This window comes from Coregonus lavaretus (genome assembly GCF_964263955.1).
Source record: "Coregonus lavaretus genome assembly, chromosome: 22".
NCBI lineage: Eukaryota > Metazoa > Chordata > Actinopteri > Salmoniformes > Salmonidae > Coregonus > Coregonus lavaretus.
The window spans coordinates 39,859,847-39,887,442 of NC_140009.1; the positions used below are offsets into that span (position 1 = coordinate 39,859,847).

A 27,596-nucleotide genomic window follows, 5' to 3' on the forward strand; every position below is an offset into this window, starting at 1 on the left:
CCAAGACAATGCAGGAGTGGCTTCGGGACAAGTCTCTGAATGTCCTTGAGTGGCCCAGCCAGAGCCCAGACTTGAACCCGATTAAACATCTCTGGAGAGACCTGAAATAGCTGTGCAGTGACACTCCCCATCCACCCTGACAGAGTTTGAGTGGATGTGCAGGGAAGAATGGGAGAAACTCCCCAAATACAGGGGTGCCAAGCTTGTAGCGTCATACCCAAGACTCAAGACTGCCAAAGGTGCTTCAACAAAGTACTGAGCAAATGGTCTGAATACTTATGTAAATGTGATATTTCCGTTTTTTTTTAAAAATACATTTGCAAACATTTCTAAAATCTGTTTTTGCTGTGTCATTATGGAGTATTGTGTGTAGATTGATGAGGGGAAAAAACAATGTAATCCATTTTAGAATAAGGCTGTAAGGTAACAAAATGTGGAAAAGGTGAAGGGGTCTGAATACTTTGCGAATGCAGGCCCTACTGAGTACTCCCTACCCCACTTTTATATCGGCACAAATCATCGTTTTTCCTGTACAGTTCTATATTTGTACCATACAGTGTCCATGCACCCCATTTTAAGCTGTTTGACCACAGTAAAAGGCCAGCAACACTCCGTATTATTCAGAGCCCCATGAAATGACACCATACATACATTCTACAGACCCTACTAAGTATTCCCTAAAATACTTTTACTGCTGCACCCAGAATAGTTTTTGCTCTTTAACCCAATATGTATTCAATGTACAGTGATTCGCATTGTGGGCATTTATTTGACCTTGGAACATGTTTTAAAACCCAAATGTAATGCAAATGTCACTTACATATGAACAAATATGCATCATTGTTAATGTTTAGACAATTATTTTTTATATATCATGAATAAATACAGGTTATTGACACTTTTCTACTATTACGTGGGGAGTTTTATTTTGAAACATCTCGACATTTCGTGAGCCGGAAGTACATTTTTAGTGTTGCTGATGAGACGTTGATAGCCGTTCAGCAATTGGAAAAATGGCAGCGCACAGGTGCAATATTGTTGTGCTGGCGTTCGTTCTTTGTGGATTAACATATGTGTTTGTTACAGCAGACATACAAGACACAAATAATGTGAAAGATGATGAAAGCGGCGCCGTTGATAGTGCACCGAAGACGAATATAGGCGCGTCACTGCAATCAACTAAAACCGAGGACCAAACCCAGGCTACGGAAGAGGAGAGGCAATGGGAGGCTACCAAGGCCGAAACGAATCCAGCAGATGCTCCAAGCGACAACAAAGCTGACCATGTCCATGATACCATCCAAATCCCTGACAGTACTCCAACGCCGCCTGCAAAAGACCAAACCCAAGAGGTAGCAGAAGAAAAGAGGCAATGGGAGGCTACCGAGGTCAAAGAAGCTGACCATGTCCCTGTCACCATGCAAACCCCAGACGTCCCTCCACCAACGCCCGCAAAAGACCAGTTTCAGGAAGAGTTGGTGATCAGACCATTGCATTCTGGGGATATCTATGCCAGCTTCCAGTTCCGCACCCTGTGGGATACAGACTTCTTGCGTGGAAGTAAAGGTAAAGAGTTTGATTTAATATGCTGTTTGGGTCACATCATCTTCTATCCTCTATCTAGTAGTCACACAGGGACACCACCAGTCGTAAGTGCATATCCAGCACAGGAGGTTGGTGCCACCTTAATTGGGGAGGACAGGCTCGTGGTAAGGTCAGGAGCAGAGTAAGTGGAATGGTATCAAATACATGGTTTCTATGTGTTTGATGCCATTCCATTTGCTCCGTTCCAGCCATTATTATGAGCCGTCCTCCCCTCAGCAGCCTCCACTGATCGTCATGGTCCTGTAGACCCACAGAGCAGGCTTTTGTTCCAGCCCAGCACTAAACATTTTATTCAACCAATCAAGGGCTTGATGAGTTTAATATTTGAACCAGGTGTGTTATTGCTGCTGGGCTATGTTGACTGTAGCAGTGCATTCATTGTCATCAGTACATGGGACCTAGGCCTAATTTGAATGAGTTATGTCCAGTGCACACTTTTGGGAGATTATAGGCCTAGATCTGGTACGTGCACACACCTAAACCCAAGGACGGATTTTACGAACTATGAATCAAGTCAACATATTAGTGTTCTATGAAACTCACTGTTTCCCCCAAAAATTTCATTTTCAGTCTCCCACTACCGACTCTTCCCAAAATCGCTGGGCCAGGTGATTTCAAAGTTCTCTGTGCGGGAGCTCCACATCTCCTTCACTCAGGGCTACTGGAGGACCATGCAGTGGGGCCAGCCCTTCCTACCATCGCCCCCTGGTGCTGAACTGTGGGTATGGTTCCAGGACACTGTCACTGAGTGAGTATATAATATACTGTATATTTATCCATACAAGTTCACTTTCCTTATTGCTGAAGATAATGGAGTAGCTTTAGATCTGTCGAATCATGCTTAGTCGGTTTTGGTCTCAACAAGAGCTGTATATATGAATACATATGTGTGGCTCTAGGGTTGTTCCATATGATTTTAATCACTTTTTGGCTCCACCCCTTTTGATTTGAACGAAATCGCCATACATGTTTGCCCATGGTAGAAGTTATCATAAAGTGACTTCAAATGGATATCAAACTCAACCATTTTATATTTTTCAGTGACGAAGGCACGGTGGCTGTATCATGGTGGGGTATGCAAAATGGGTCAACTTTGAGCACCTCTATCTCCTGAATGTTTTGGCTTTCAGGTCCAAAAAGGCCCTTTCTGACTACTTCTGCCATGGGTAAACGTGTATGGAAGGTTTCGTTCAAATCAAAAGGGCTGCAGTCAGAAAGTAATTGAAATCATATGGAACGACCCTGTAGTCTCACCCATTTTGTAAACTATGACCGCAGGTACCGCTATCATCTGGTCCATTGAGTCTTAGACCATGAAGGTATCACAACATTTGACAGGCATGTCTTTCTTGTGACTGGTGGCAGATACTGCCATTTTACACATTGTAATTTCTCCCAAACTATATCGGCATTAAAGTGATATAGTTGTCTATTAAAGTGAATGTCCACTGAAGTGAATGATCCAGTGCCTTCAAAAAGTTTATATAGTATATATTATATAAGTGTTAAATCACCTTTGACAGCGATTACAGCTGTGATTCTTTCTGGTAAGTCTAAGAGCTTTGCACACTTGGATTGTACAATATTTGCCTATTTTATTATTTAAAAAATGTGTCAAGCTCTGTCAAGTTGGTTGTAGATCATTGCTAGACAATTCTTGCCATATACACTGCTCAAAAAAATAAAGGGAACACTTAAACAACACATCCTAGATCTGAATGAATGAAATAATCTTATTAAATACTTTTTTCTTTACATAGTTGAATGTGCTGACAACAAAATCAAAAAATTATCAATGGAAATCAAATGTATCAACCCATGGAGGTCTGGATTTGGAGTCACCCTCAAAATTAAAGTGGAAAACCACACTACAGGCTGATCCAACTTTGATGTAATGTCCTTAAAACAAGTCAAAATGAGGCTCAGTAGTGTGTGTGGCCTCCACGTGCCTGTATGACCTCCCTACAACGCCTGGACATGCTCCTGATGAGGTGGCGGATGGTCTCCTGAGGGATCTCCTCCCAGAACTGGACTAAAGCATCCTCCAACTCCTGGACAGTCTGTGGTGCAATGTGGCGTTGGTGGATGGAGCGAGACATGATGTCCCAGATGTGCTCAATTGGATTCAGGTCTGGGGAACGGGCGGGCCAGTCCATAGCATCAATGCCTTCCTCTTGCAGGAACTGCTGACACACTCCAGCCACATGAGGTCTAGCATTGTCTTGCATTAGGAGGAACCCAGGGCCAACCGCACCAGCATATGGTCTCACAAGGGGTCTGAGGATCTCATCTCGGTACCTAATGGCAGTCAGGCTACCTCTGGCGAGCACATGGAGGGTTGTGCGGCCCCCCAAAGAAATACCACCCCACACCATGACTGACCCACTGCCAAACTGGTCATGCTGGAGGATGTTGCAGGCAGCAGAACGTTCTCCATGGCGTCTCCAGACTCTGTCACGTCTGTCACATGTGCTCAGTGTGAACCTGCTTTCATCTGTGAAGAGCACAGAGCGCCAGTGGCGAATTTGCCAATCTTGGTGTTCTCTGGCAAATGCCAAACGTCCTGCACGGTGTTGGGCTGTAAGCACAACCCCCACCTGTGGACGTCGGGCCCTCATACCACCCTCATGGAGTCTGTTTCTGACCATTTGAGCAGACACATGCACATTTGTGGCCTGCTGGAGGTCATTTTGCAGGGCTCTGGCAGTGCTCCACCTGCTCCTCCTTGCACAAAGGTGGAGGTAGCGGTCCTGCTGCTGGGTTGTTGCCCTCCTACGGCCTCCTCCACGTCTCCTGATGTACTGGCCTGTCTCCTGGTAGCGCCTCCATGCTCTGGACACTACGCTAACAGACACAGCAAACCTTCTTGCCACAGCTCGCATTGATGTGCCATCCTGGATGAGCTGCACTACCTGAGCCACTTGTGTGGGTTGTAGACTCAGTCTCATGCTACCACTAGAGTGAAAGCACCGCCAGCATTCAAAAGTGACCAAAACATCAGCCAGGAAGCATAGGAACTGAGAAGTGGTCTGTGGTCACCACCTGCAGAACAACTTCTTTTTTGGGGGTGTCTTGCTAATTGCCTATAATTTCCACCTTTTGTCTATTCCATTTGCACAACAGCATGTGAAATGTATTGTCAATCAGTGTTGCTTCCTAAGTGGACAGTTTGATTTCACAGAAGTGTGATTGACTTGGAGTTACATTGTGGTGTTTAAGTGTTCCCTTAATTTTTTTGAGCAGTGTATTTTCAAGCTGTTTTTAAGTCAAAACTGTAACTCAGGAACATTCAATGTCAACTTGTTAAGCAACTCCAGTGTATATTTGGCCTTGTGTTTTAGGTTATTGCCCTGCTGAAAGGTGAATTTGTCTCCCCAGTGTCTGTTGTAAAGCAGACTGAACCAGGTTTTCCTCTAGGATTTTGCCTGTACTTAGCTCTATTCTGTTTCTTTTTATCCTAAAAAAGCTGTCATGTGTTGTTGGATTTTCCCCAAACATACAGTTGAAGTCGGAAGTTTACATACACCTTAGCCAAATACATTTAAACTCAGTTTTTCACAATTCCTGACATTTAATCCTAGTAAAAATTCCCTGTCTTAGGTCAGTTAGGATCACCACTTTTATTTTAAGAATGTGAAATGTCAGAATAAGAGTAGAGAGAATGATTTATTTCAGCTTTTATTTATTTCATCACATTCCCAGTGGGTCAGAAGTTTACATACACTCAATTAGTATTTGGTAGCATTGCCTTTAAATTGTTTAACTTGGGTCAAACGTTTCGGGTAGCCTTCCACAAGCTTCCCACAATAAGTTGGGTGAATTTTGTCCCATTCCTCCTGACAGAGCTGGTTTATCTGAGTCAGGTTTGTAGGCCTCCTTGCTCGCACACGCCTTTTCAGTTCTGCCCACACATTTTCTATAGGATTGAGGTCAGGGCTTTGTGATGGCCACTCTAATACCTTGACTTTGTTGTGCTTAAGCCATTTTGCCACAACTTTGGAAGTATGCTTGGGGTCGTTGTCCATTTGGAAGACCCATTTGTGACCAAGCTTTAACTTCCTGACTGATGTCTTGAGATGTTGCTTCAATATATCGACATCATTTTCCTTCCACATGATTCCATCTATTTTATGAAGTGCACCAGTCCCTCCTGCAGCAAAGCACCCCCCCAGCATGATGCTGCCACCCCCGTGCTTCACGGTTGGGATGGTGTTCTTCGGCTTGCAAGCTCACCTTTTTCCTCCAAACATAACGATGGTCATTATGGCCAAACAGTTCTATTTTTGTTTAATCAGACCAGAGGACATTTCTCCAAAAAGTACGATCTTTGTCCCCATGTGCAGTTGCAAACCGTAGTCTGGCTTTTTTATGGCGGTTTTGGAGCAGTGGCTTCTTCCTTGCTGAGCGGCCTTTCAGGTTATGTCGATATAGGACTAGTTTTACTGTGGATATAGATACTTTTGTACCTGTTTCTTCCAGCATCTTCACAAGGTCCTTTACTGTTGTTCTGGGATTGATTTGCACTTTTCGCACCAAAGTACGTTCATCTCTAGGAGACAGAACGCGTCTCCTTCCTGAGCGGTATGACGGCTGCGTGGTCCCATGGTGTTTATACTTGCGTACTATTGTTTGTACAGAGGATTGTGGTACCTTCAGGCATTTGGAAATTGCTCCCAAGGATGAACCAGACTTGTGGAGGTCTACAATTTTTTTTTCTGAGGTCTTGGCTGATATCTTTTGATTTTCCTATGATGTCAAGCAAAGATGCACTGAGTTTGAAGGTAGGCCTTGAAATACATCCACAGGTACATCTCCAATTGACTCAAATTATGTCAATTAGCCTATCAGAAGCTTCTGAAGCCATGACATAATTTTCTGGAATTTTCCAAGCTGTTTAAAGGCACAGTCAATTTAGTGTATGTAAACTTCTGACCCACTGGAATTGTGATACAGTGAATTATAAGTGAAATAATCTGTCTGTAAACAATTGTTGGAAAAATTACTTGTGTCATGCACAAAGTAGGTGTCCTAACCGACTTGCCAAAACTATAGTTTGTTAACAAGAAATTAGTGGAGTGGTTGAAAAACGATTTTTAATGACTCCAACCTAAGTGTATGTAAACTTACGAGTTCAACTGTAACACTTTGTATCCAGGACATAAAGTTAATTTCTTTGTCACATTTTTTGCAGTTTTACTTTAGTGCCTTATTGCAAACAGGATGCATGTTTTGGAATATTATTTCTATACAAATTCCTTCTTTTCACTCTGTCATTTATGTTAGTATTGTGGACTAGGCCTAATTACAATGTTGTTGATCCATCCTCAGTTATCTCCTGCCACAGCCATTAAACTATGTAACTGTTTTAAAATCACCATTGGCGTCATGGTGAAATCCCTGAGTGGTTTCGTTCCTTTCCGGCAACTGATTTAGGAAGGGCGCCTGTATCTTTTGTAGTGACGGGGTGTATTGATACACCATTCAAAGTGTAATGAATAACTTCTCCATGCTCAAAGGGATATTCAATGTCTGCTTTATATTTTATTTTTACCCATCTACCAATAGGTGCCCTTCTTTGCGAACCATAGGAAAACCTCCCTGGTCTTTGTGGTTGAATCTGTGCTTCAAATTCACTGTTCAAGTTGGGGACCTTACAGATAATTGTATGTGTGGGGTACACAGATAGGATAGTGATTTTAAAAAATCATGTTAAACACTATTATTGCACACAGATTGAGTCCATGCAATTTATTACGTGAGATGTTAAGCACATTTATAGTCCTGAACTTTAGGCTTGCCATAACAAAAGGGTTGAGTACTTATTGGCTCAAGACATTTCAGCTTTTAATTTGTAATTAATTTGTAAACATTTCTAAAAACACAATTCCACTTTGACATTATGGGGTATTGTATGTAGATCGGTGACACAATCTCAATTTAATCAATTTTAAATTCAGGCTGTAACACAACAAAATGTGGAAAAAGTCAAGAGGTGTGAATACTTTCTAAAGGCACTGTAACTGTACCCATCGTTCGGTCCTTTGTCTTGTAGTGTGGACGGTGCCTGGAAGGAGCTGACCAACGTTCTCTCTGGGATCTTCTGTGCCTCCCTGAATTTCATTGACTCCACCAACACGGTGCAGCCCAGTGCCTCATTCAAGCCTCTAGGCTTGGGCAACGGTAAGGCTCCTCACACTCAGCAGAATCTACAGTAGCTAGCCTACCTCTGAACTGAGAGCAGGGTCGTGTTCATACAGCACCAGAGTGAAACAGAGAGGTACCATCTGTAATTGTCCAATAATAAACACTTTTCTACTGTGTGACATAATGAATATGACCCAGTGCCAACTAATGCTTTGTTGTTATGTCAAACTGAAAAGACAATGCCATGAGTCTTTACAGCAGGGGTGTGCAATCCTATGGCTGGTATGGGGGGAGCTTTTGCTCGAGCCAAGCGGTAAAACACCTTATTCAACTACCTAACTAATCATATTCTTCAATGAAGTCTTTGAGTAGTAGGATCAGGTGTGCATCTTGGCTAGAATATAAGCCTGCAATCTTAACAGTCCTGGTGGGGTAAGATTCCCACTCCTGAACAGAGAGCAGTGCTTTAGAACAGCCACATTTCTGTCATATGTACTCAAAAGGAATCCCAAAGAAGTTGGATAGTTAACGATGTGAAACACTACGGTACTGATGTGTGATTCTCCATAATACTATGTTTTATGTCTGGTTGTGATGTCTCGTCTGTTGATGTTGTCGTCTCATGTACCTTGTATGTGTCCTCTAATCAGTGACAGACCAGCGCTTCCTCCGCTATGCTGTGTTGCCGCGGGAGATCGTCTGTACTGAGAACCTGACTCCGTGGAAGAAACTCCTTCCCTGCGGCTCCAAGGTACCTGTCTGTCTTACGTTTGATGCTCTTGTCACATCTAGCAAAGGCTTTAGACTTTAGTGCAATAAATCTGAAATCTGCCACTACAACTATGTGTACAAAGGCTTCTTTCTTCTTCTTCTTTCTTCTTCTTCTTCTTGGCTTTGGGTGGTTAATTTTGTCCTTTTATTGTAGTTGACTTGTGAGTGTGTCATGTGACATGATTAACCATGTCGTGCATGTTGCCCGTCTCCTTCCACTAGGCTGGTCTGGCAGTCCTGATGAAGTCTGAGAAACTCTTCCACAGCAGCTTCCACTCCCAGGCTTTACACTTCAGACCTGTGTGTCAGGTAATACAGTCTGTAGTGTACCTATATCTATTAAATGTATTACTAAACTAAACTATTATAGCTACATAGGTATGAGGAATACTACCACCTGCTGTTCAAATGGGGTCAGCCATATCAAAGCTATTTTGAGGGTTTTGGGATTTTAGAGTAATGATATTTAGCCCAGGTTGTGCAGTTCTGCCACTTGAATTGTGCTTATTTGAAAATGACATTATTATTGCTTTCTGATTATATACTGAACAAAAATATAATCGCAACATGCAACAATTTCAAGGATTTTACTCATACAAGGAAATCAGTCAATTTAAATAAATTGACACTTGAAACCCCACCTCTTTAAGGAATACCTGGGATAGGATAAAGTAATCCTTCTACCCCCCTTACCCCCCCCCCAAAAAAAAAAAAAATATTGTAAAGTGTTTATCCCACTGGCTATAAGGTAAATGCACCAATTTGTAAGTCGCTCTGGATAAGAGCGTCTGCTAAATGACGTAAATGTAATTAGCCTCTAATCTATGGATTCCACATGACTGGGAATACAGATATGCATCTGTTGGTCACAGATACCTTTAAAAAAAAGGTAGGGACGTGGATCAGAAAACCAGTCAATATCTGGTCTGACCACCATTTGCCTCATGCAGCGCGACACATCTCCTTCGCATAGACTTGATCAGGCTGTTGATTGTGGCCTGTGGAATGTTGTCCCACTCCTCTTCAATGGCTGTGCTAAGTTGCTGGAAATTGGTGGGAACTGCAACAAGCTGTCATACACGTTCATCCAGAGCATCCAAAACATGCTCAATGGGTGACATGTCTGGTGAGTATGCAGGCCATGGAAGAACTGGGACATTTTCAGCTTCCAGGAATTGTGTACAGATCCTTGCGACATGGGGCCGTGCATTATCATCCTGAAACATGAGGTGATTGTGGCGGATGAATGGCACGACAATGGGCCTCAAGATCTCGTCATGGTATCTCTGTGCATTCAAATTGCCATCAATAAAATGCGCACTGACAGTGCAAATGCGCACTATATATACAGTGCATTTTGAAAGTATTCAGACCCCTTGACTTTTTCCACATTTTGTTACGTTACAGCCTTATTCTAAAATGTATTAAATTGTTTTTTCCCCTCATCAGTCTACACACAATACCCCATAATGACAACGCGAAAACAGGTTTTTAGACATTTTTGCAAAGACACACACCTGTCTATATAAGGTCCCACAGTTGACAGTGCATGTCATAGCAAAAACCAAGCCATGAGGTTGAAGGAATTGTCCGTAAAGCTCTGAGACAGGATTGTGTCGAGGTACAGATCTGGTTAAGGGTACCAAAAAATGTCTGCAGCATTGAAGGTCCCCAAGAACACAGTGGCCTCCATCATTCTTAAATGGAAGAAGTTTGGAACCACCAAGACTCTTCCTAGAGCTGGCCACCTGGCCAAACTGAGCAATCGGGGGAGAAGGGCCTTTGTCAGGGAGGTGACCAAGAACCTCCAGAGTTCCTCTGTGGAGATGGGAGAACCTTCCAGAAGGACAATCATCTCTGCAACAGTCCACCAATCAGGCCTTTATGGTAGAGTGGCCAGACGGAAGCCACTCCTCAGTAAAAAGGCACATGACAGCCCGCTTGGAGTTCGCCAAAAGGCACCTAAAGGACTCCCAGTCCATGAGAAACAAAGATTCTCTGGTCTGATGAAACCAAGATTGAACTCTTTGGCCTGAATGCCAAGTGTCACGTCTGGAGGAAACCTGGTTCCATCCCAACGGTGAAGCATGGTGGTGGCAGCATCATGCTTTGTGGATGTTTTTCAGCAGAAGGGACTGGGAGAATAGTCAGGATCAAGGGAAAGATGAACGGAGCAAAGTACAGAGATCCTTTAAGAAAACCTGCTCAAGACCTCAGACTGGGGCGAAGGTTCACCTTCCAACAGGACAACGACCCTAAGTACCCAGCCAAGACAACGCAGGAGTGGCTTCGGGTCAAGTCTCTGAATGTCCTTGAGTGGCCCAGCCATAGCCCGGACTTGAACCCAATCGAACATCTCTGGAGAGACCTGAAAATAGCTGAGCAGCGACGCTCCCCACCCAACCTAACAGAGCTTGAGAGGCTCTGCAGAGAAGAATGAGAGAAACTCCCCAAATACAGGTTTGCCAAGCTTGTAGCGTCATACCCAAGAAGACACAAGGCTGTAATCACTGTCAAAGGTGCTTCAACAAAGTACTGAGTAAAGGGTCTGAATACTTATGTAAATGTGATATTTCCGTTTTTTATTTTTAGTACATTTGCAAACATTTCTAAAAACCTGTTTTTGCTTTGTTATTATGGGGTATTGTGTGTAGATTGTTGAGGGAGAAAAAACAATTTTAATCAATTTTAGAATAAGGCTGTAATGTAATAAAATGTGGAAAAGGTAAAGGGGCCTGAATACATTCCGAATGCACTGTATTTATAACATTATTGGTTGCAAGAATTTTGTATAATTTGAATAGAAAAACGTTGAATCCAGTGTCGTTTTGTGTATCAGTTCATAAACGATGTGCCATTGAATTAGTACATCAAAAATCTCTTCCCATCTATTTTGAAATCTATATGGCACAACTGTCAATTTTTTGGTCCTTAAATGAAACTGATATACTTTTTTATTTATCACACATTTCTTTAACCAATTTTGGTCTTTAATTCAGTGCCGACAGATAAGGTCCTTACTTTCTCCCCCTTCCACTTGCCTCCACCAGTCCTATTTATGATATCATTTACAAAGATTATACCGTTTTTAAACATTGTTTTCCAAAACATATTGTTTAAAAAAAATCAATTAGTACATTTGAGTTTAACCATTTTATATTTGTTGCAATATTTGTTCTGTCTGTTCTGGTGGATTAAACTGAAATTGCAACCAACTTTCTATGGCTTGTTTTAAAAATAGTGATATTTTGGAGATGATTTTAATTTTCAAATAACCGAAAGTGAGATGTTGTAATCTGAGGTGAGACATTCTTACTAATCTGCTAGAGAACCAGTTCTGATTTAAGGATCACTTTTGTGTGACTGAAGCCTTTAGTGAGAGGTCTAATGCTTTAATATTGATTCATTATATAAATAGGCCCGTTTAATTTTGTCTGGTAATTGTAGTGAGATCATTACTTTCTTTTGGGTTATGAAATAAGCTTTTGTGCGTATGGAAAATGTCTGGGATCTTTATTTCAGCTCATGAAACATTGGACCAACACATGTTGCGTTTATATTTTTGTTCAGTGTAGTTGGTCGTAGTCATTTTTGAATGTAAGAGTGTAGGAATAGAGAATCTTTGTTCATTGTCTCACTGTCTTCATTGTCTCAAAAACGAAATCACTGGTTTCTCCTTCTGTCCTACATCATTCCATCCTATCCGAATCCCATTTGATAGCCTGTCACTGTTGATGAGCCCCAGCCTTGATATGACACTCTACTGTTGTTTCAGGACTGGAAGTGCAAATCCACAGTGTGGGAGCTGAGACAGACACTGAACGTGGTGTTCGACCTTCACACCTCTGGCCAGGGCAAACGAGGTGAAACACCTCTCCACATTCAGTATTGCACCCCTTTCACACACCTAAGCTGAGCCGATCTGTATTGCACTGGCCTGTTTATGCATCCACCATATAGTTGCTGGAAACATAAAGAAAAAGAACAGAGCCAGCACAATACGGTTCAGGTCGGCATGATAGTGTGAAAAGGGTGCAAGTAATTTCGCCTCACTATTGCTAAAACACTAGGCTTGAACGGTATACCATATATACTGTATACTGGGGTATTTGGATGGTTTTTCAATACTGTCAACTATTTATTTGAAGTTTTTCAATAAATGTGAATATTTGTAACTACTTTTTAAGTAAATACCTGCAGTCGACTTGTGCAATAAATTAGGAGATAAAGCAGATTGCGTTCTTAATTTCACCTGTCACATTATTTCACATTATGAAGCTTACCGGTAGCTCGTGAGTCCAGCTGTGTATTTGGTTTAACTTGCTAGTGGCTGAATTAATAATGAGATTGGGCATCATATAGTGTTAGCTTTCTGCCGTGTTTGAGAAGTCAAAGCGCTTTGGATGAGTTATCTGTACTGCTGCTACTGCTTTTATCTTGATTTCCTTGTGTTGATTGCCCCCTCTTCTCTGAGCAGAGCAGGCAGGCCCGTAGCTCCAGAGCCAGTACTATTCTTCCTTCAGACAAGCATGCGTCAAAACTTTGTTATTTTGCACAATGTCTCTCGTTCACATTTGCTTGTAAATGTCCAAACTCACCAAACATGACATTCGGTAGCTCCTACCTACACTTGTATAAACGTTCTGAGCTGGATTGCCTGTCTTTGCAATTTAGTTTATTTTCAAATGTTGTTAGCATTCTGGTAATGGTCGCCCCCTGTGGGCTTAAAAAAATGTTTTGCGCCCCTTGTGTACTAAGACGGTAATACCGTAAATCCCGGCATAAGAGAAGGACAGTATGATGATATAAAAATCTGGATACCGCCCAACCCTAGTAGGTGTATTTGCCTGCTAGCTGGTTGTTACAAAGCAAAAAAGGCATGTTTTTCAAATAAAATAAAACTTTATTTAAAGTGCATTTTAAAGTTGCAACACACATTACAGTAAAACAATAAAATGAACGAAATAAAGAACAAACAACTTTTCATATAAAAGTTGTTTATGTCTAATGCGGTGTACAGACATTGACCTTTCTGTGCTCCTTAAAAAGACGGTTCACTACCTTTTTAAATACAAAAAGGGGCCAAGATGAATGCGATGCTATGTATATGATGTTATGATGGTGATGTTGGTTATTGGGTGTTTCGTCAGAGTGGTCCCTGTTCAAGATGTTCTCTCGCACCCTGACTGAAGCCTGCCCGCTGGCCTCCTCCAGTAAAGTATACGTGGACGTCACAGACAACCCTCAGGTCAGCAACTTTACATTACTGACTTTACATGACTGCTAACTTTACCCAACTCCACATTCTATTTAGTTAGCAGACAATCTTACTCTTGAGTGCATACACATTATTGTTCATTCATTGATTTGTGAATCAATGTTTGTCTGTATTTGTATATGCATGCTTGCGCACATGTGTGTGATTTGTTAACTCTAAAACATCAGAAAACGCTATGGAGAAGTGTCATTCTATGGTAATTATGCAGGCAAGTGTTGTTGTTATTGTGTTTCCCCTACAGGGAGAGCTGTTTGAGCTTAGCCCAACCACTCCCCTGCTCAGCCAGGCTGTGGTGCTTGGGGACCGGAGGACCTACTCGGTCTACGACCTCACTAACCAGGCCACGTTCGGACAGACGCGCTCCCTCAACATGCTGCTGCGCTGGAGAGCAGCCGAGAGTGGTGAGTGACATGTAAAGAACACAACACGTGGGCTGCATTTAATTCCAGAAAATATGTTTGTTCCGTCGACTGTCTGTTCACTTCCCTTCACAGATTGGTTGTTGCTGTTACACAAGTGGAATAAGGAACAATCCCTATTCGTCTTGTATAATTACAAACACTGCTCAACCCCATTACTATGCAATTATTATGCAGTTCCTAAAGTACTAAGAAACGGCATGTTAATACAATGTTACTAGTGTCATTTGCAGTTACTGCTAGGGTTGTTGCGGTGACCGTATTACCACCACACCGGCGGTCACGAGTGAGTCATGAAGGCAGTCAAATTCCACGTGACTGTTTAGTCACGGTAACTAGTCTTCTCCAAGCTCTGATGCTGCTGATGGTCATTAGTAGCCTACCAAACTTGCTAACTGCCTGGTACTCAGCACTCTATTGTCCCTCTAATCACTCTGACATCAATGCAAATGTTTTCGAAAATATAATCAAACACTTAATGAGAGCCCATGAGCTCATGTTGCGCAACATTTCTATAGGCTATGCAATTGCACGAGAAAACAGAGTGATGGCCTCTACTAAAAAGAGGAGGATCCCATCAGCTTTCTATAGGCTAGGCCTACTATATTTATTTCTCAACTTTCCTAATATTAAGCACATTGCTGGCATGAAAATGAACCACGGGAAAAGCGTCCTCCATTCACTATTTTAAGTGCCCCTGTTTTGAGACAGGTGCATGATAATGGTCCATTCTAAATCAAAAGAAATGTCACACATACAGTGGGGAGAACAAGTATTTGATACACTGCCGATTTTGCAGGTTTTTCTACTTACAAAGCATTTAGAGGTCTGTAATTTTTATCATAGGTACACTTCAACTGTGTGAGACGGAATCTAAAACAAAGATCCAGAAAATCACATTGTATGATTTTTAAGTAATTAATTTGCATTTTATTGCATGACATAAGTATTTGATCACCTACCAACCAGTAAGAATTCCGGCTCTCACAGACCTGTTAGTTTTTCTTTAAGAAGCCCTCCTGTTCTCCACTCATTACCTGTATTAACTGCACCTGTTTGAACTCGTTACCTGAATAAAAGACACCTGTCCACACACTCAATCAAACAGAATCCAACCTCTCCACAATGGCCAAGACCAGAGAGCTGTGTAAGGACATCAGGGATTAAATTGTAGACCTGCACAAGGCTGGGATGGGCTACAGGACAATAGGCAAGCAGCTTGGTGAGAAGGCAACAACTGTTGGCGCAATTATTAGAAAATGGAAGAAGTTCAAGATGACGGTCAATCACCCTCGGTCTGGGGCTCCATGCAAGATCTCACCTCGTGGGGCATCAATGATCATGAGGAAGGTGAGGGATCAGCCCAGAACTACACGGCAGGACCTGGTCAATGACCTGAAGAGAGCTGGGACCACAGTCTCAAAGAAAACCATTAGTAACACACTACGCCGTCATGGATTAAAATCCTGCAGCGCACGCAAGGTCCCCCTGCTCAAGCCAGCGCATGTCCAGGCCCGTCTGAAGTTTGCCAATGACCATCTGGATGATCCAGAGGAGGAATGGGAGAAGGTCATGTGGTCTGATGAGACAAAAATAGAGCTTTTTGGTCTAAACTCCACTCGCCATGTTTGGAGGAAGAAGAAGGATGAGTACAACCCCAAGAACACCATCCCAACCGTGAAGCATGGAGGTGGAAACATCATTCTTTGGGGATGCTTTTCTGCAAAGGGGACAGGACGACTGCACCGTATTGAGGGGAGGATGGATGGCGCCATGTATCGCGAGATCTTGGCCAACAACCTCCTTCCTTCAGTAAGAACATTGAAGATGGGTCGTGGCTGGGTCTTCCAGCATGACAACGACCCGAAACACACAGCCAGGGCAACTAAGGAGTGGCTCCGTAAGAAGCATCTCAAGGTCCTGGAGTGGCCTAGCCAGTCTCCAGACTTGAACCCAATAGAAAATCTTTGGAGGGAGCTGAAAGTCCGTATTGCCCAGCGACAGCCTCGAAACCTGAAGGATCTGGAGAAGGTCTGTATGGAGGAGTGGGCCAAAATCCCTGCTGCAGTGTGTGCAAACCTGGTCAAGACCTACAGGTTTTGTACCAAATATTAAGTTCTGCTTTTCTGATGTATCAAATACTTATGTCATGCAATAAAATGCAAATTAATTACTTAAAAATCATACAATGTGATTTTCTGGATTTTTGTTTTAGATTCCGTCTCTCACAGTTGAAGTGTACTTATGATAAAAATTACAGACCTCTACATGCTTTGTAAGTAGGAAAACCTGCAAAATCATCGGCACTGTATCAAATACTTGTTCTCCCCACTGTATATTATTTAGTATATGTAAAGACAAGATTGAATCAAGAATAGTCTGATGGGTGACAATATTAGCCTATCACTTGGGAATGATATATTATCACTTGTGAATGATGCCCAGCATAAGAAACAATGCCTTTTTTTGTGAATTTTTCGAATCATAGTCGCAAACCTCATGTAGCCTAGCCCATAGGCCTATATGTTTTAATAAGGTTTGTATCATAACTAAAGTGGCCAAATAACTTCTTAAAATTAAGCACATTAATCCGCTTTACAAGGGGTGTAGAGCCTAACTGGCATACATAAGTGGCGCGTGAGTTTCAAGTTTGAAGATAATTTTCACCATAAAAATGCACCTTTATAATAAAAGCATTACATGCATAATCGCAATGGGAAATGTTCGCTTAAAGCCTTCTGCTGTGTGCATTGCTGCGCTTATAATGTGAAGAAATAGCCTAATAGTTTATCAACATTTTAAGTCTCATTACGTAAAAAAGTTTTTTATGCTTGTGGTTGTATTAATTTGGGATCTATCGCATCCCACAACTGTCCCAGACTATGATTGGAATATTTATTTATCTCAGAATAGAATAGGTCAACTTTTGTACTATTGGGGATAGTAGATTGACATAGGCTAGTGCTTTTGCTGTTTGTTAGGCCTACTCATCTGGTTGGCTGACGAAAAGTAAATGTGGACAGTTCTTCCAATATCTTCAATATGCACCGCGGAATTTGATAATTATGCACGCAGTTGTGTCCCCGATGTGTCTGTCTTCACTTGTAGCCTGTGAGAAAGACCTGATCACGTGATGAGAGCGGTGTGAGCGAGATGAGAGATGCTTCGGAGTGGGCAGCATTTAGGAAGAAGTGCTGCAAAAGGCATGGATTTTTTTAGGGTGCATTATGGCCACACAAAGGGGTTACCACTGGGAAATTGGAGGCATTATCAAGTGCTTCTCAAATTGTGATTGAGAGACTGACAAAGTGTGTACAGCCAGCGCAAAAAACTAAGCAGAGCTCATGCCTTTCAAGCGACTTTTTTCAAATCATCTTTGGAGTTGCATCATGCAGCCTTGCAATGTATTAAAAATCAAAACATATAGCCCAACGTTTGTAGAACAACTAAAGTTACATTAACTCTAAATTAAGCATATAAGAGTACCTATTTCTTTGTTAACAGCTCAACACAGAATAGCCGCATGTGCGCGCTCCCACAAATCGTTTGGAGAAAATATCCTTTCTATTTTATTCAGCTTTGTTCAATTGTATTCTTCATACTATAAATAATATAAAATAATGCCACAGAATTCTAAGCAAATCTTGTCTGCTGAATTAACTAGTGTAGCCCACAGCCATGTGGCATAGCCAGATCAGGACCTAACTCAGAGTATGCTATTCTGTTCTTCTGAAATAGACTACATTTTCTTCCTATCATGCTTCTTTAGACCTGTCTAAAATAATTTTGTGAAGGTGTAGGCTATATTACATGGATTTATTTGACTTTTTGAAATGTAGATGTTCCAAAGGTCAGCATCAGTGTCTTGTAGGCTATGTGTGGAAGCAAGGAGATGCTAAATGTGTTTATGTTAAGTAAAGGTAAATTACCTTGAGACCGACCAGTTATTTGCTTGACAATCACCGGCTGACGAAATTTCGTGACCGCAACAGCCCTAGTTACTACACAGTAAGATCAGGTAATGTAAGTGTTACCGAAAAAAGGAAAACGTTTGTGATATGAATGAATTTCCATGTAGGGCATATAAAATGGTGTCTGTGTAAAATTGACCAAAGAAATTATATTTCTATTCTAGTTATTCTAATTCTATGATTGACCATATGAATGCTCCCTCCTTCCCTGTCCCCAGGAGACATGCTGCGTCCCCTACTGCATGGAGAGCGCTACGTGGCCGGCTACGGGCTGCAGACGGGAGAGATCCACACCCTGATGTACAACAACCATCCGTACCGGGCCTTCCCTGTCCTCCTACTAGAGACTGTGCCCTGGTACCTGCGCCTCTACATCCACACGCTCACCGTCACCAGCAAGGGGCGTGACAACAAACCCAGTGAGTTGTTCAGTGCTGCTGCTCACCTGCTGACACTGTTCCACCTAGGCCTGATATGAATGTCAGCTACCTATTGATAGCTGTTGAGGGAAAGGTCATTTCTTCCCACATGGGGGAGCACATGCTTCTGCATCATAAAGCCTCATGCAGCCACTGAATGTGCCTGATATAAAATGTAATATTGTGAAGAGAACTTGAAAGAGGCTTCATACAGTGCCTTCCGAAAGTATTCATAACCCTTGACTTATTCCACATGTTGTTATGTTACAGCTTATTCTAAAATGGATTAAATAAATAAAAATCCTCAGCAATCTACACACAATACTGCATAATGACAAAGCGAAAACAGATTTTTAGAAATTTAGCTAATTTATCAAATAAAAAAATCTGACCCTTTGCTATGAGACTCAAAATTGAGCTCAGGTGCATCCTGTTTCCATTGATCATCCTTGAGATGTTTCTACAACTTGATTGGAGTCCACCTGTGGTAAATTAAATTGATTGGACATGATTTGGAAAGGCACGCACCTGTCTATATAAGGTCCCACAGTTGACAGTGCATGTCAGAGCAAAAACCAAGCCATGAGATCGAAGTAATTGTCCGTAGAGCTCCAAAAAGGATTGTGTCGAGGCACAGATGTAGGGAAGGGTACCATAAAATGTCTACAGCATTGAAGGTCCCCAAGAACACAGTGGCCTCCATCATTCTTAAATGGAAGAAGTTTGGAACCACCAAGACTCTTCCTAGAGCTGGCCACCCGGGGCAAACTGAGAAATCGTGGGAGAAGGTCCTTGGTCAGGGAGGTGACCAACAACCCAATTGTCACTCTGACAGAGCTCTAGAGTTGCTCTGTGGAGATGGGAGAACCTTCCAGAAGGACAACCATCTCTGCAGCACTCCACCAATCAGGCCTTTATGGTAGCGTGGCCAGACGGAGGCCACTCCTCAGTAAAAGGCACATGACAGCCCGCTTGGAGTTTGCCAAAAGGCACCTAAAGATTATCTGGTCTGATGAGACCAAACTTCACGTCTAGAGGAAACCTAGTACCATCCCTACGGTGAAGCATGGTGGTGGCAGCATCATGCTGTGGGGATGTTTTTCAGCGGCAGGGATTGGGAGACTAGTCAGGATCGAGGGAAAGATGAACGGAGCAAAGTACAGAGAGATCCTTGATCAAAACCTGCTCCAGAGCACTCAAGACCTCAGACTGGGGTGAATGTTCACCTTCCAACATGACAATGACCCTAATCACACAGCTAAGACAACGCAAGAGTGGCTTTGTGACAACTCTCTGAATGTCCTTGAGTGGCCCAGCCAGAGCCCGGACTTGAACCTGATCGAACATGTCTGGAGAGACCTGAAAATAGCTGTGCAGCAACATTCCCCATCCAACCTGATAGAGCTTGTGAGAATCTGCAGAGAAGAATGGGAAAAACTCACCAAATACAGCTGTGCCAAGCTTGTAGCGTCATACCCAAGAAGATTCGAGGCTGTAATCGCTGCCAAAGGTGCTTCAACAAAGAACTGAGTAAAGGGTCTGAATACTTATGTAAATGTGATATATTTTTGTATTTTTTGAATATGTACAAATTCCAAAAACCTGTTTTCGCTTTGTCATTATGAGGTATTTTGTGTAGATTGATGACGAAAAAGAAATAATGTAATGAATTTTTAGAATATGGCTGTAACGTAACACAATGTGGAAAAAGTCAAGCGGTCTGAATACTTTCCGAATGCACTGTAGTTTCATTCAATCAATGAATAAATCAAAGTTCAATGTTGGTGTTGTTTTCCCCTTCATGGTATGAGGAGTGATAGCTCATAAACTGAAGAGAACTTCAATGAGAAGATTGATTGGCTTCTTTCTCTCGTTGGATATGTTTCACACCTTTCCAATTCAGACTCAAAATGGGGACTTCATTATCATAATGTGGGATGTAATAATAATAATAATAATATGCCATTTAGCAGACGCTTTTATCCAAAGCGACTTACAGTCATGCGTGCATACATTTTTTTTTTTTTTTTTTGTGTATGGGTGGTCCCGGGGATCGAACCCACTACCTTGGCGTTACAAGCGCCGTGCTCTACCAGAACGATGTGATGGGTATATGGTCTTCTCTATACGCAAAATAAAATTGTAATGGAATACAGGAAACAAAAATCTCAACCTACAGCGGTCAAATGATTTGGCTAAATAGAAGCAAGCACCAAAAGCTTGTGAAAGCTTAATTACAATATTATTGGGAATATGTCCATGATAAAAACAAAGAAAATGGAATGTAATTGGATAAATTACAGAAAAGTTAGTTGAGAATGATGCAGCGTGTGGATCGCTATTTCTAAAATCAATATGGACAGCGCCCGGTGCTTGAAGTTGAATAGGCAAATTGACTAACAAGGGGGCTTTGTTGGAGCACTATTTAAGAAAGAAGAGGTATGCTTACCGATTTGACAGACGCAATTATGTTACCCATATATTTGTCGGTAGGCCTATAGCTATTTCCTCCTTTCTGCGTCGACTCGGACCTCATGTCTGGGGTGGAAAATCTACTTCTGAAAGTACCATGCTGATATTCATAATGACATCTCAGATTGAATTATTTGCAAACAGTGACAGTTTAGTTCCAAACAAGACACACTAGTTTGTCATTGGAGAAACACTGTACAATTAATATATTTTAATAGAGTAGGTAGGCCTATTAACATAATTATTGGTGATTTTACCACTGTAATCAGATCGACAGTTTTATATTGTCATTGAATTGATTAGTCCACTAACTACGTGTTAAATGTGTAGTGTAACTTATTGTGTAGGGCTATGAATTGGGCAGCTAGTAGGCTATTTGCTAATAGGCTAATTATGTTCAGCCCACTGACTAGTTACAAGCTCAGGAACAAATTGGCTGGAGGCCAAACCTAGTTGCCAACCCCCGTATATTGTAAATTCAATCATCATCATCATCATCATCATCATTCAGATCATTCAAACGTGTGGATATAGGCCTAGTACTAAACTTGAAGAACTCGTGGTTGTCTCTGTGAAATTATGTAGTTGCTCACCAGTGCGTTCTTGAAGAGGAAACTAGGTTACAATGTAGCCTAACAATATCGCTCGCAAACGGCACAGATGTGCGATTTTTATTGCTATATAGCACTGGTCCTCTTACATTTTAATTCCAGTTTGCATATCACAGTATTTAAGCGCATATCGGATGGTCTGCTCTGCCCATAAGTCACACCAAGCATAGGGTCCCTATAAGTTTGAAATTTAAAAAAATTGTCCTATTGAAAAAACGGACATAGCTCTCCAATTCCGTCTGATGTGTATATATATAATGTATTACATGAATTTAAATAATGTTTTAATGCCATCTTTTCACCCTGCTCCGTGTAGTCAATGTATTCCATTTAAAATGTGGCTCCCAGTGCGGCTAGTTCCGGGGCTATTATGACGTATCTGACAGTTCCTTCTCTGTATGTTCCTAGGGCAAGTGCAGGGGCAACAGCGGGAGACAAGGTCTGCATATTCCCATGATTTGTGAATCTATTCGGACAGAACAGCTAGCGCGACAGCTAAATTGGCTTTGAAAAAATATGATTTCAGCTAATAGGGAGAAGTAGCTAACAAAATAACTACAGTGGCTTGCGAAAGTATTCACCCCCTTGGCTTTTTTCTTATTTTGTTGCCTTACAACCTGGAATTAAAATTGATTTTTTTGGGGTTTGTATCATTTGATTTACACAACATGCCTACCACTTTGAAGATGCAAAATATTTTTTCTTGTGAAACAAACAAGAAATAAGACAAAAAAAACAGAACTTCAGCATGCATAACTATTCACCCCCCCAAAGCCAATACTTTGTAGAGCCACCTTTTGCAGAAATTACAGCTGCAAGTCTCTTGGGGTATGTCTCTATAAGCTTGGCACATCTAGCCACTGGGATTTTTGCCCATTCTTCAAGGCAAAAACTGCTCCAGATCCTTCAAGTTGGATGGGTTCCGCCGGTGTACAGCAATCTTTAAGTCATACATTTACATTTTAGTCGTTTAGCAGACGCTCTTATCCAGAGCGACTTACAGTTAGTGAGTGCGTACATCTTCATACTGTAATTCTCAATTGGATTGAGGTCTGGGCTTTGACTAGGCCATTCCAAGACATTTAAATGTTTCCACTTAAACCACTTGAGTGTTGCTTTAGCAGTATGCTTACGGTCATTGTCCTGCTGGAAGGTGAACCTCCGTCCCAGTCTCAAATCTCTGGAAGACAGAAACCGGTTTCCCTCAAGAATTTCCCTATATTTAGCGCCATCCATCATTCCTTCAATTCTGACCAGTTTCCCAGTCCCTGCCGATGAAAAACATCCCCACAGCATGATGCTGCCACCACCATGCTTCACTGTGGGGATGGTGTTCTCAGGGTGATGAGAGGTGTTGGGTTTGCCACAGACATAAACTCAGCAAAAAAATAAACGTCCTCTCACTGTCAACTGCATTTATTTCAGCAAACTTAACATGTGTAAATATATGTATGAACATAACAAGATTCAACAACTGAGACATAAACTAAACAAGTTCCACAGACATGTGACTAACAGAAATTGAATAATGTGTACCAGAACAAAGGGGGGGTCAAAATCAAAAGAAACAGTCAGTATCTGGTGTGGCCACCAGCTGCATTAAGGACTGCAGTGCATTTCCGCATGTACTGCACCAGATTTGCCAGTTCTTGCTGTGAGATGTTACCCCACTCTTCCACCAAGGCACCTGCAAGTTCCCGGACATTTCTGGGAGGAATGGCCCTAGCCCTCACCCTCCGATCCAACAGGTCCCAAACGTGCTCAATGGGTTTGAGATCTGGGCTCTTCGCTGGCCATGGCAGAACACTGACGTTCCTGTCTTGCCATTTGGCTAACACCAAACGTGTTTGCTTATTTTTTTCTTTAAGCAATGGCTTTTTTCTGGCCACTTCCGTAAAGCCCAGCTCTGTGGAGTGTACGGCTTGAAGTGGTCCTATGAACAGATACTCCAATCTCCGCTGTGGAGCTTTGCACCTTCAGGGTTATCTTTGGTCTCTTTGTTGCCTCTCTGATTAATGCCCTCCTTGCCTGGTCCGTGAGTTTTGGTGGGCGGCCCTCTCTTGGCAGGTTTGTTGTGGTGCCATATTCTTTCCATTTTTTTATAATGGATTAATGGTGCTCTGTGGGATGTTCAAAGTTTCAGATATTTTTTTATAACCCAACCCTGATCTGTACTTCTCCACAACTTTGTCCCTGACCTGTTTGGAGAGCTCCTTGGTCGTCATGGTGCTGCTTGCTTGGTGGTGCCCCTTGCTTAGTGGTGTTGCAGACTCTGGGGCCTTTCAGAACAGGTGTATATATACTGAGGTCATGTGACAGATCATGTGACACTTAGATTGCACACAGGTGGACTTTCTTTAACTAATTATGTGACTTCTGAAGGTAATCGGTTGCACCAGATCTTATTTAGGGGCTTCATAGCAAAGGGGGTGAATACATATGCACGCACCTCTTTTCCGTTATTTTTTTTTTTTCATTTCACTTCACCAATTTGGACTATTTTGTGTATGTCCATTACATGAAATCCAAATAAAAATCCATTTAAATTACAGGTTGTAATGCAACAAAATAGGACAAATGCCAAGGGGGATGAATACGTTAGCAAGGCACTGTACATTATGGCATTCACTAATCATCTCTATTTACTTAAAATTAATGTGGGTACAATTGTGGACAAAATTCTTACTTACCTAACGTTTAAGTTGATAATTTTATGGGAGAAGTTTTTGTATAAGCCATTGGGTTTCTCACCTCTCCTGCACTTATGTATTATTTTACTATCACCATTAGGGCTGTGACGTTTTTTGTATAACCGTGTAATAAATGATTATGGATGAAGACCGTGATTGTTGTTTTAAAATCAACTTCATATTCAAGTCGGCAAACTTTACCCTAAAGAAGCAAATCAAAAGGAACCCTGGTTTATATCTAACAGCTGATTATAAGGAGAGAAACCCGGCCATAAGGAAAAACCCGGCCATAAAAAAAGATGACACGTGCGGTTGAGTCCGTTTCCACGTTAACATGGACTCTTTACAACGTCATGAAACTTTGCTGCTCAGCAAGGTGTTGTAGCAAACACATCTTCGGTTACGCAGGAGCGTAGGAGAGGAAAAAAATAGTACAAATAAATATATCGTAATTGCTATTCGACCGATTTTATAATGGTGACTGCGGTCATTTGGCTGATAAATAACCTTCATCCGTTTCCACGTTAACATGGACTCTTTACAACGTCATGAAACTTTGCTGCTCAGCAAGGTGTTGTAGCAAACACATCTTCGGTTGCCTAGGTTACGCAGGAGCGTAGGAGAGGAAAAAAATAGTAAAAATAAATATATCGTAATTGCTATTCGACCGATTTTATAATGGTGACTGCGGTCATTTGGCTGATAAATAACCTTCATCCAAAATTCCATGACCTTCACAACCCTAGTCATCGTTTTACTTGTCTTTCATTGTTGTGCAAATATATAAATACAATTTCTCTCTCCCCTCTTCTCTACCTAGGCTACATTCACTACCAGCCGTCCAAGGACCGCCTTCGGCCCCACCTGCTGGAGATGCTGGTCCAGATGCCCCCTAACTCTGTGACCGAGGTGACCGTGCAGTTTGAGAGGGCACTCCTCAAGTGGACCGAGTACACCCCCGACCCCAACCACGGCTTCTACGTCGGGTACAACTTGACTTTGACTTTATTGAGTCATGTTAACTTTTTACAGAAACTGAAAAAGGGCAATGCTATGGGTCAAGTTCTGTACTCTATCCATCTGTGTCTAATGAAATGCAAACTGACCGAAATGTTACATATAAATACATTTTTCATGTTTGCCTAGTGCTGTCAAAGCTTTTATAAGTGCCCTTTGCTCTTCAATTCTGAATGAAGATAGGGCCATGGCTGAAATTGAGATACTACTTGCTTGTGGTCTCTAGATGTCCAGGTTTGCAGTAGAAGATGTTTGATTAAATGTTGTCCCTCGCTTCAGGTCTTCTGTTATCAGCGCTCTTGTGCCCAGTGTCGTTGCCATGGATACCAACAGCACTCGGGAATGCCCACTTTTCAGCAGCTTGTGAGTAATGAGGCAGTTTTTTTTAAAGGAGTGGTTGAGCACTTACATAGTAGTTGTCTACTATGTAAGTGAGGTAATGCAATTTGAATGCATCCCAAGTAAAATCCTCTTTAAAAGTGGTGTACCATTCCTCAATTCCATGGAATTGACCCCAAACTCTCATAGGTAATAATAATAATAATACATTTCATTTGAATACCACTTTTCTTTACAGAGGAATATCACTAGCTCTACATTGGCAAAAATAAAGACATTCAATTTTAAATATGAAACTACATTTTTTACATTAAACATACCTCATCTCGTCTGTCTTCCCAGTTTCCCCTGTAAAGAGGAGTCCAGTTACTTCATGCGGGTCTACACGGAGCCCTTGCTGGTGAACCTGCCCACCCCTGATTTCAGCATGCCCTACAACGTCATCTGCCTCACTTGCACCGTGGTGGCCGTGGGTTACGGCTCCCTCTACAACCTCCTGACCCGCAACTTCCAGGTGGAGGAGCCCAGCCCGGGCCTGGCCAAACGGCTAGCCAACATAATCCGCAGGCTACGGGGTGTGCCACTGCTGTGATGAGCCAGAATGCTAACTTAAACAACAACAACAACAGCAGAGGTCAGTGGCTACACCACTTGGGAACTGTGACCATAAGTTTCAGGAAGATACCGCTTTAAGCGCTGGAAACTTCGAAAAAAATTAATAAAAAAATAACTCTACGTTTCTGTTTCGTGAAGGATAAAGGAGTTGATGAACAATGAAGTCTAATGAAGTGTCATGGATTCGATGGACGTTGAAGGCTTTTTCTTGCCCGTGAGAAGCAAAAAAGGGTGGCCTTTCTTTAGTGCACTACTGCTGTTCTAATTAAACAGGGAATCACGCATTTAAGGCAGGAAACAAAGTGTTTGCGCCTGGGTTTCATTGGAGACAGTTGGCTGCAAGAATCGCAGCAAGCTCATTGTTGGTTACTGGAAAAAGTAATTGTCTGTTATAGATCACAAGGAAGCCATTGCTCTGAGATCTCAGAGTCTCAGAGTATGAGTGCTGATCTAGGATCATGTCCCATATAATCTTATTCATTGTGTTCTAGAAAACAAAACTGGTCCTAAATCAGCACGTTTGGTAAATGCAGCTCCAGATTCATCTCGTAAATGTTAACTGAGATAAATAAGGTTTGTATTTTTAGTTGATGTTGAAATGTTAAATGCACTGACTAACAGAACTTTCATAGCCAGTTGCCTTTTATTGTTTTGATATGTTGGATTCACATTTGTTCATTTATCATAGAACCAGTCAAAACGTTTGCACCCAAAAATCTCTACTGGAAACGACTGTTGATTTAAAGAAACTTGTCTTAGCCAGCCTTTGTCCAAATTTCTCTTTGAAGTTGTAGTGTTCTCTAATTGGCAGTACCTTTGGTAAGCCTTTGTAGCACAAATACCCAACAAACAACATTAAAAAGAGGAGTTTGCCATGCATTCTTATTAGGAACTAGACTAACTAAGGCTAAGTACACCCTCCATGCATTTACTTTTTAAGACTGCTCGTTCTTTGTATATTAAACTGCTCTCAATACTTACATTTTACTGAACAACATTAGAATGTGTGAAGATATATTGGGTAACCATGGGTGTATATATATAAAAAAATAATCTATAAACTGGCCAACTGACCAAACATTTATCATTTTTGTTTTAATCCAATGGCTTTAAGGCAAGGCACCATCCCCATATAAGGTAATTTTCCCCCTTATTCATATCACAATAAACTTTTACCAGTTGAATGTAGACATAAATATAATACTTTTTGTATTACAACTTTCCTGAAATATTGTATTAAAATAT

At 41.7% G+C, this 27,596-nt stretch overlaps 1 protein-coding gene across 2 annotated transcripts; it reads left to right on the top strand.

Moving 5' to 3' along the window:
* Positions 1 to 956: 956 nt before the first annotated feature.
* Positions 957 to 27,228, top strand: LOC311149765 (GPI transamidase component PIG-T-like). 2 transcript variants are annotated; one of them, XM_084186987.1, is made up of 13 exons: positions 957 to 1,566; positions 2,176 to 2,353; positions 7,658 to 7,785; positions 8,400 to 8,500; positions 8,743 to 8,829; positions 12,296 to 12,383; positions 13,671 to 13,768; positions 14,040 to 14,199; positions 18,407 to 18,607; positions 25,201 to 25,366; positions 25,677 to 25,760; positions 26,079 to 26,370; positions 26,490 to 27,228. In XM_084186987.1, the coding sequence occupies exons 1-12, from the start codon at positions 1,014 to 1,016 to the stop codon at positions 26,326 to 26,328; spliced, it is 2,094 nt and encodes a 697-aa protein (XP_084043113.1). In that variant the 5' UTR covers positions 957 to 1,013; the 3' UTR covers positions 26,329 to 26,370; positions 26,490 to 27,228. The 2 variants fall into 2 exon arrangements, with proteins under 2 accessions (XP_084043113.1, XP_084043112.1); XM_084186986.1 differs by having other exon boundaries at positions 26,079 to 27,228.
* Positions 27,229 to 27,596: the final 368 nt, after the last annotated feature.

Excerpts from the sequence above, each read along its gene's own strand:
- LOC311149765 (XM_084186986.1), top strand. The coding sequence starts at position 1,014 with ATGGCAGCGCACAGGTGCAATATTGTTGTGCTGGCGTTCGTTCTTTGT. Across the intron at positions 18,608-25,200 it reads GGGGCGTGACAACAAACCCA|GCTACATTCACTACCAGCCG; the intron begins GTGAGTTGTTCA and ends TTCTCTACCTAG. Across the intron at positions 25,761-26,078 it reads TGCCCACTTTTCAGCAGCTT|TTTCCCCTGTAAAGAGGAGT; the intron begins GTGAGTAATGAG and ends CTGTCTTCCCAG.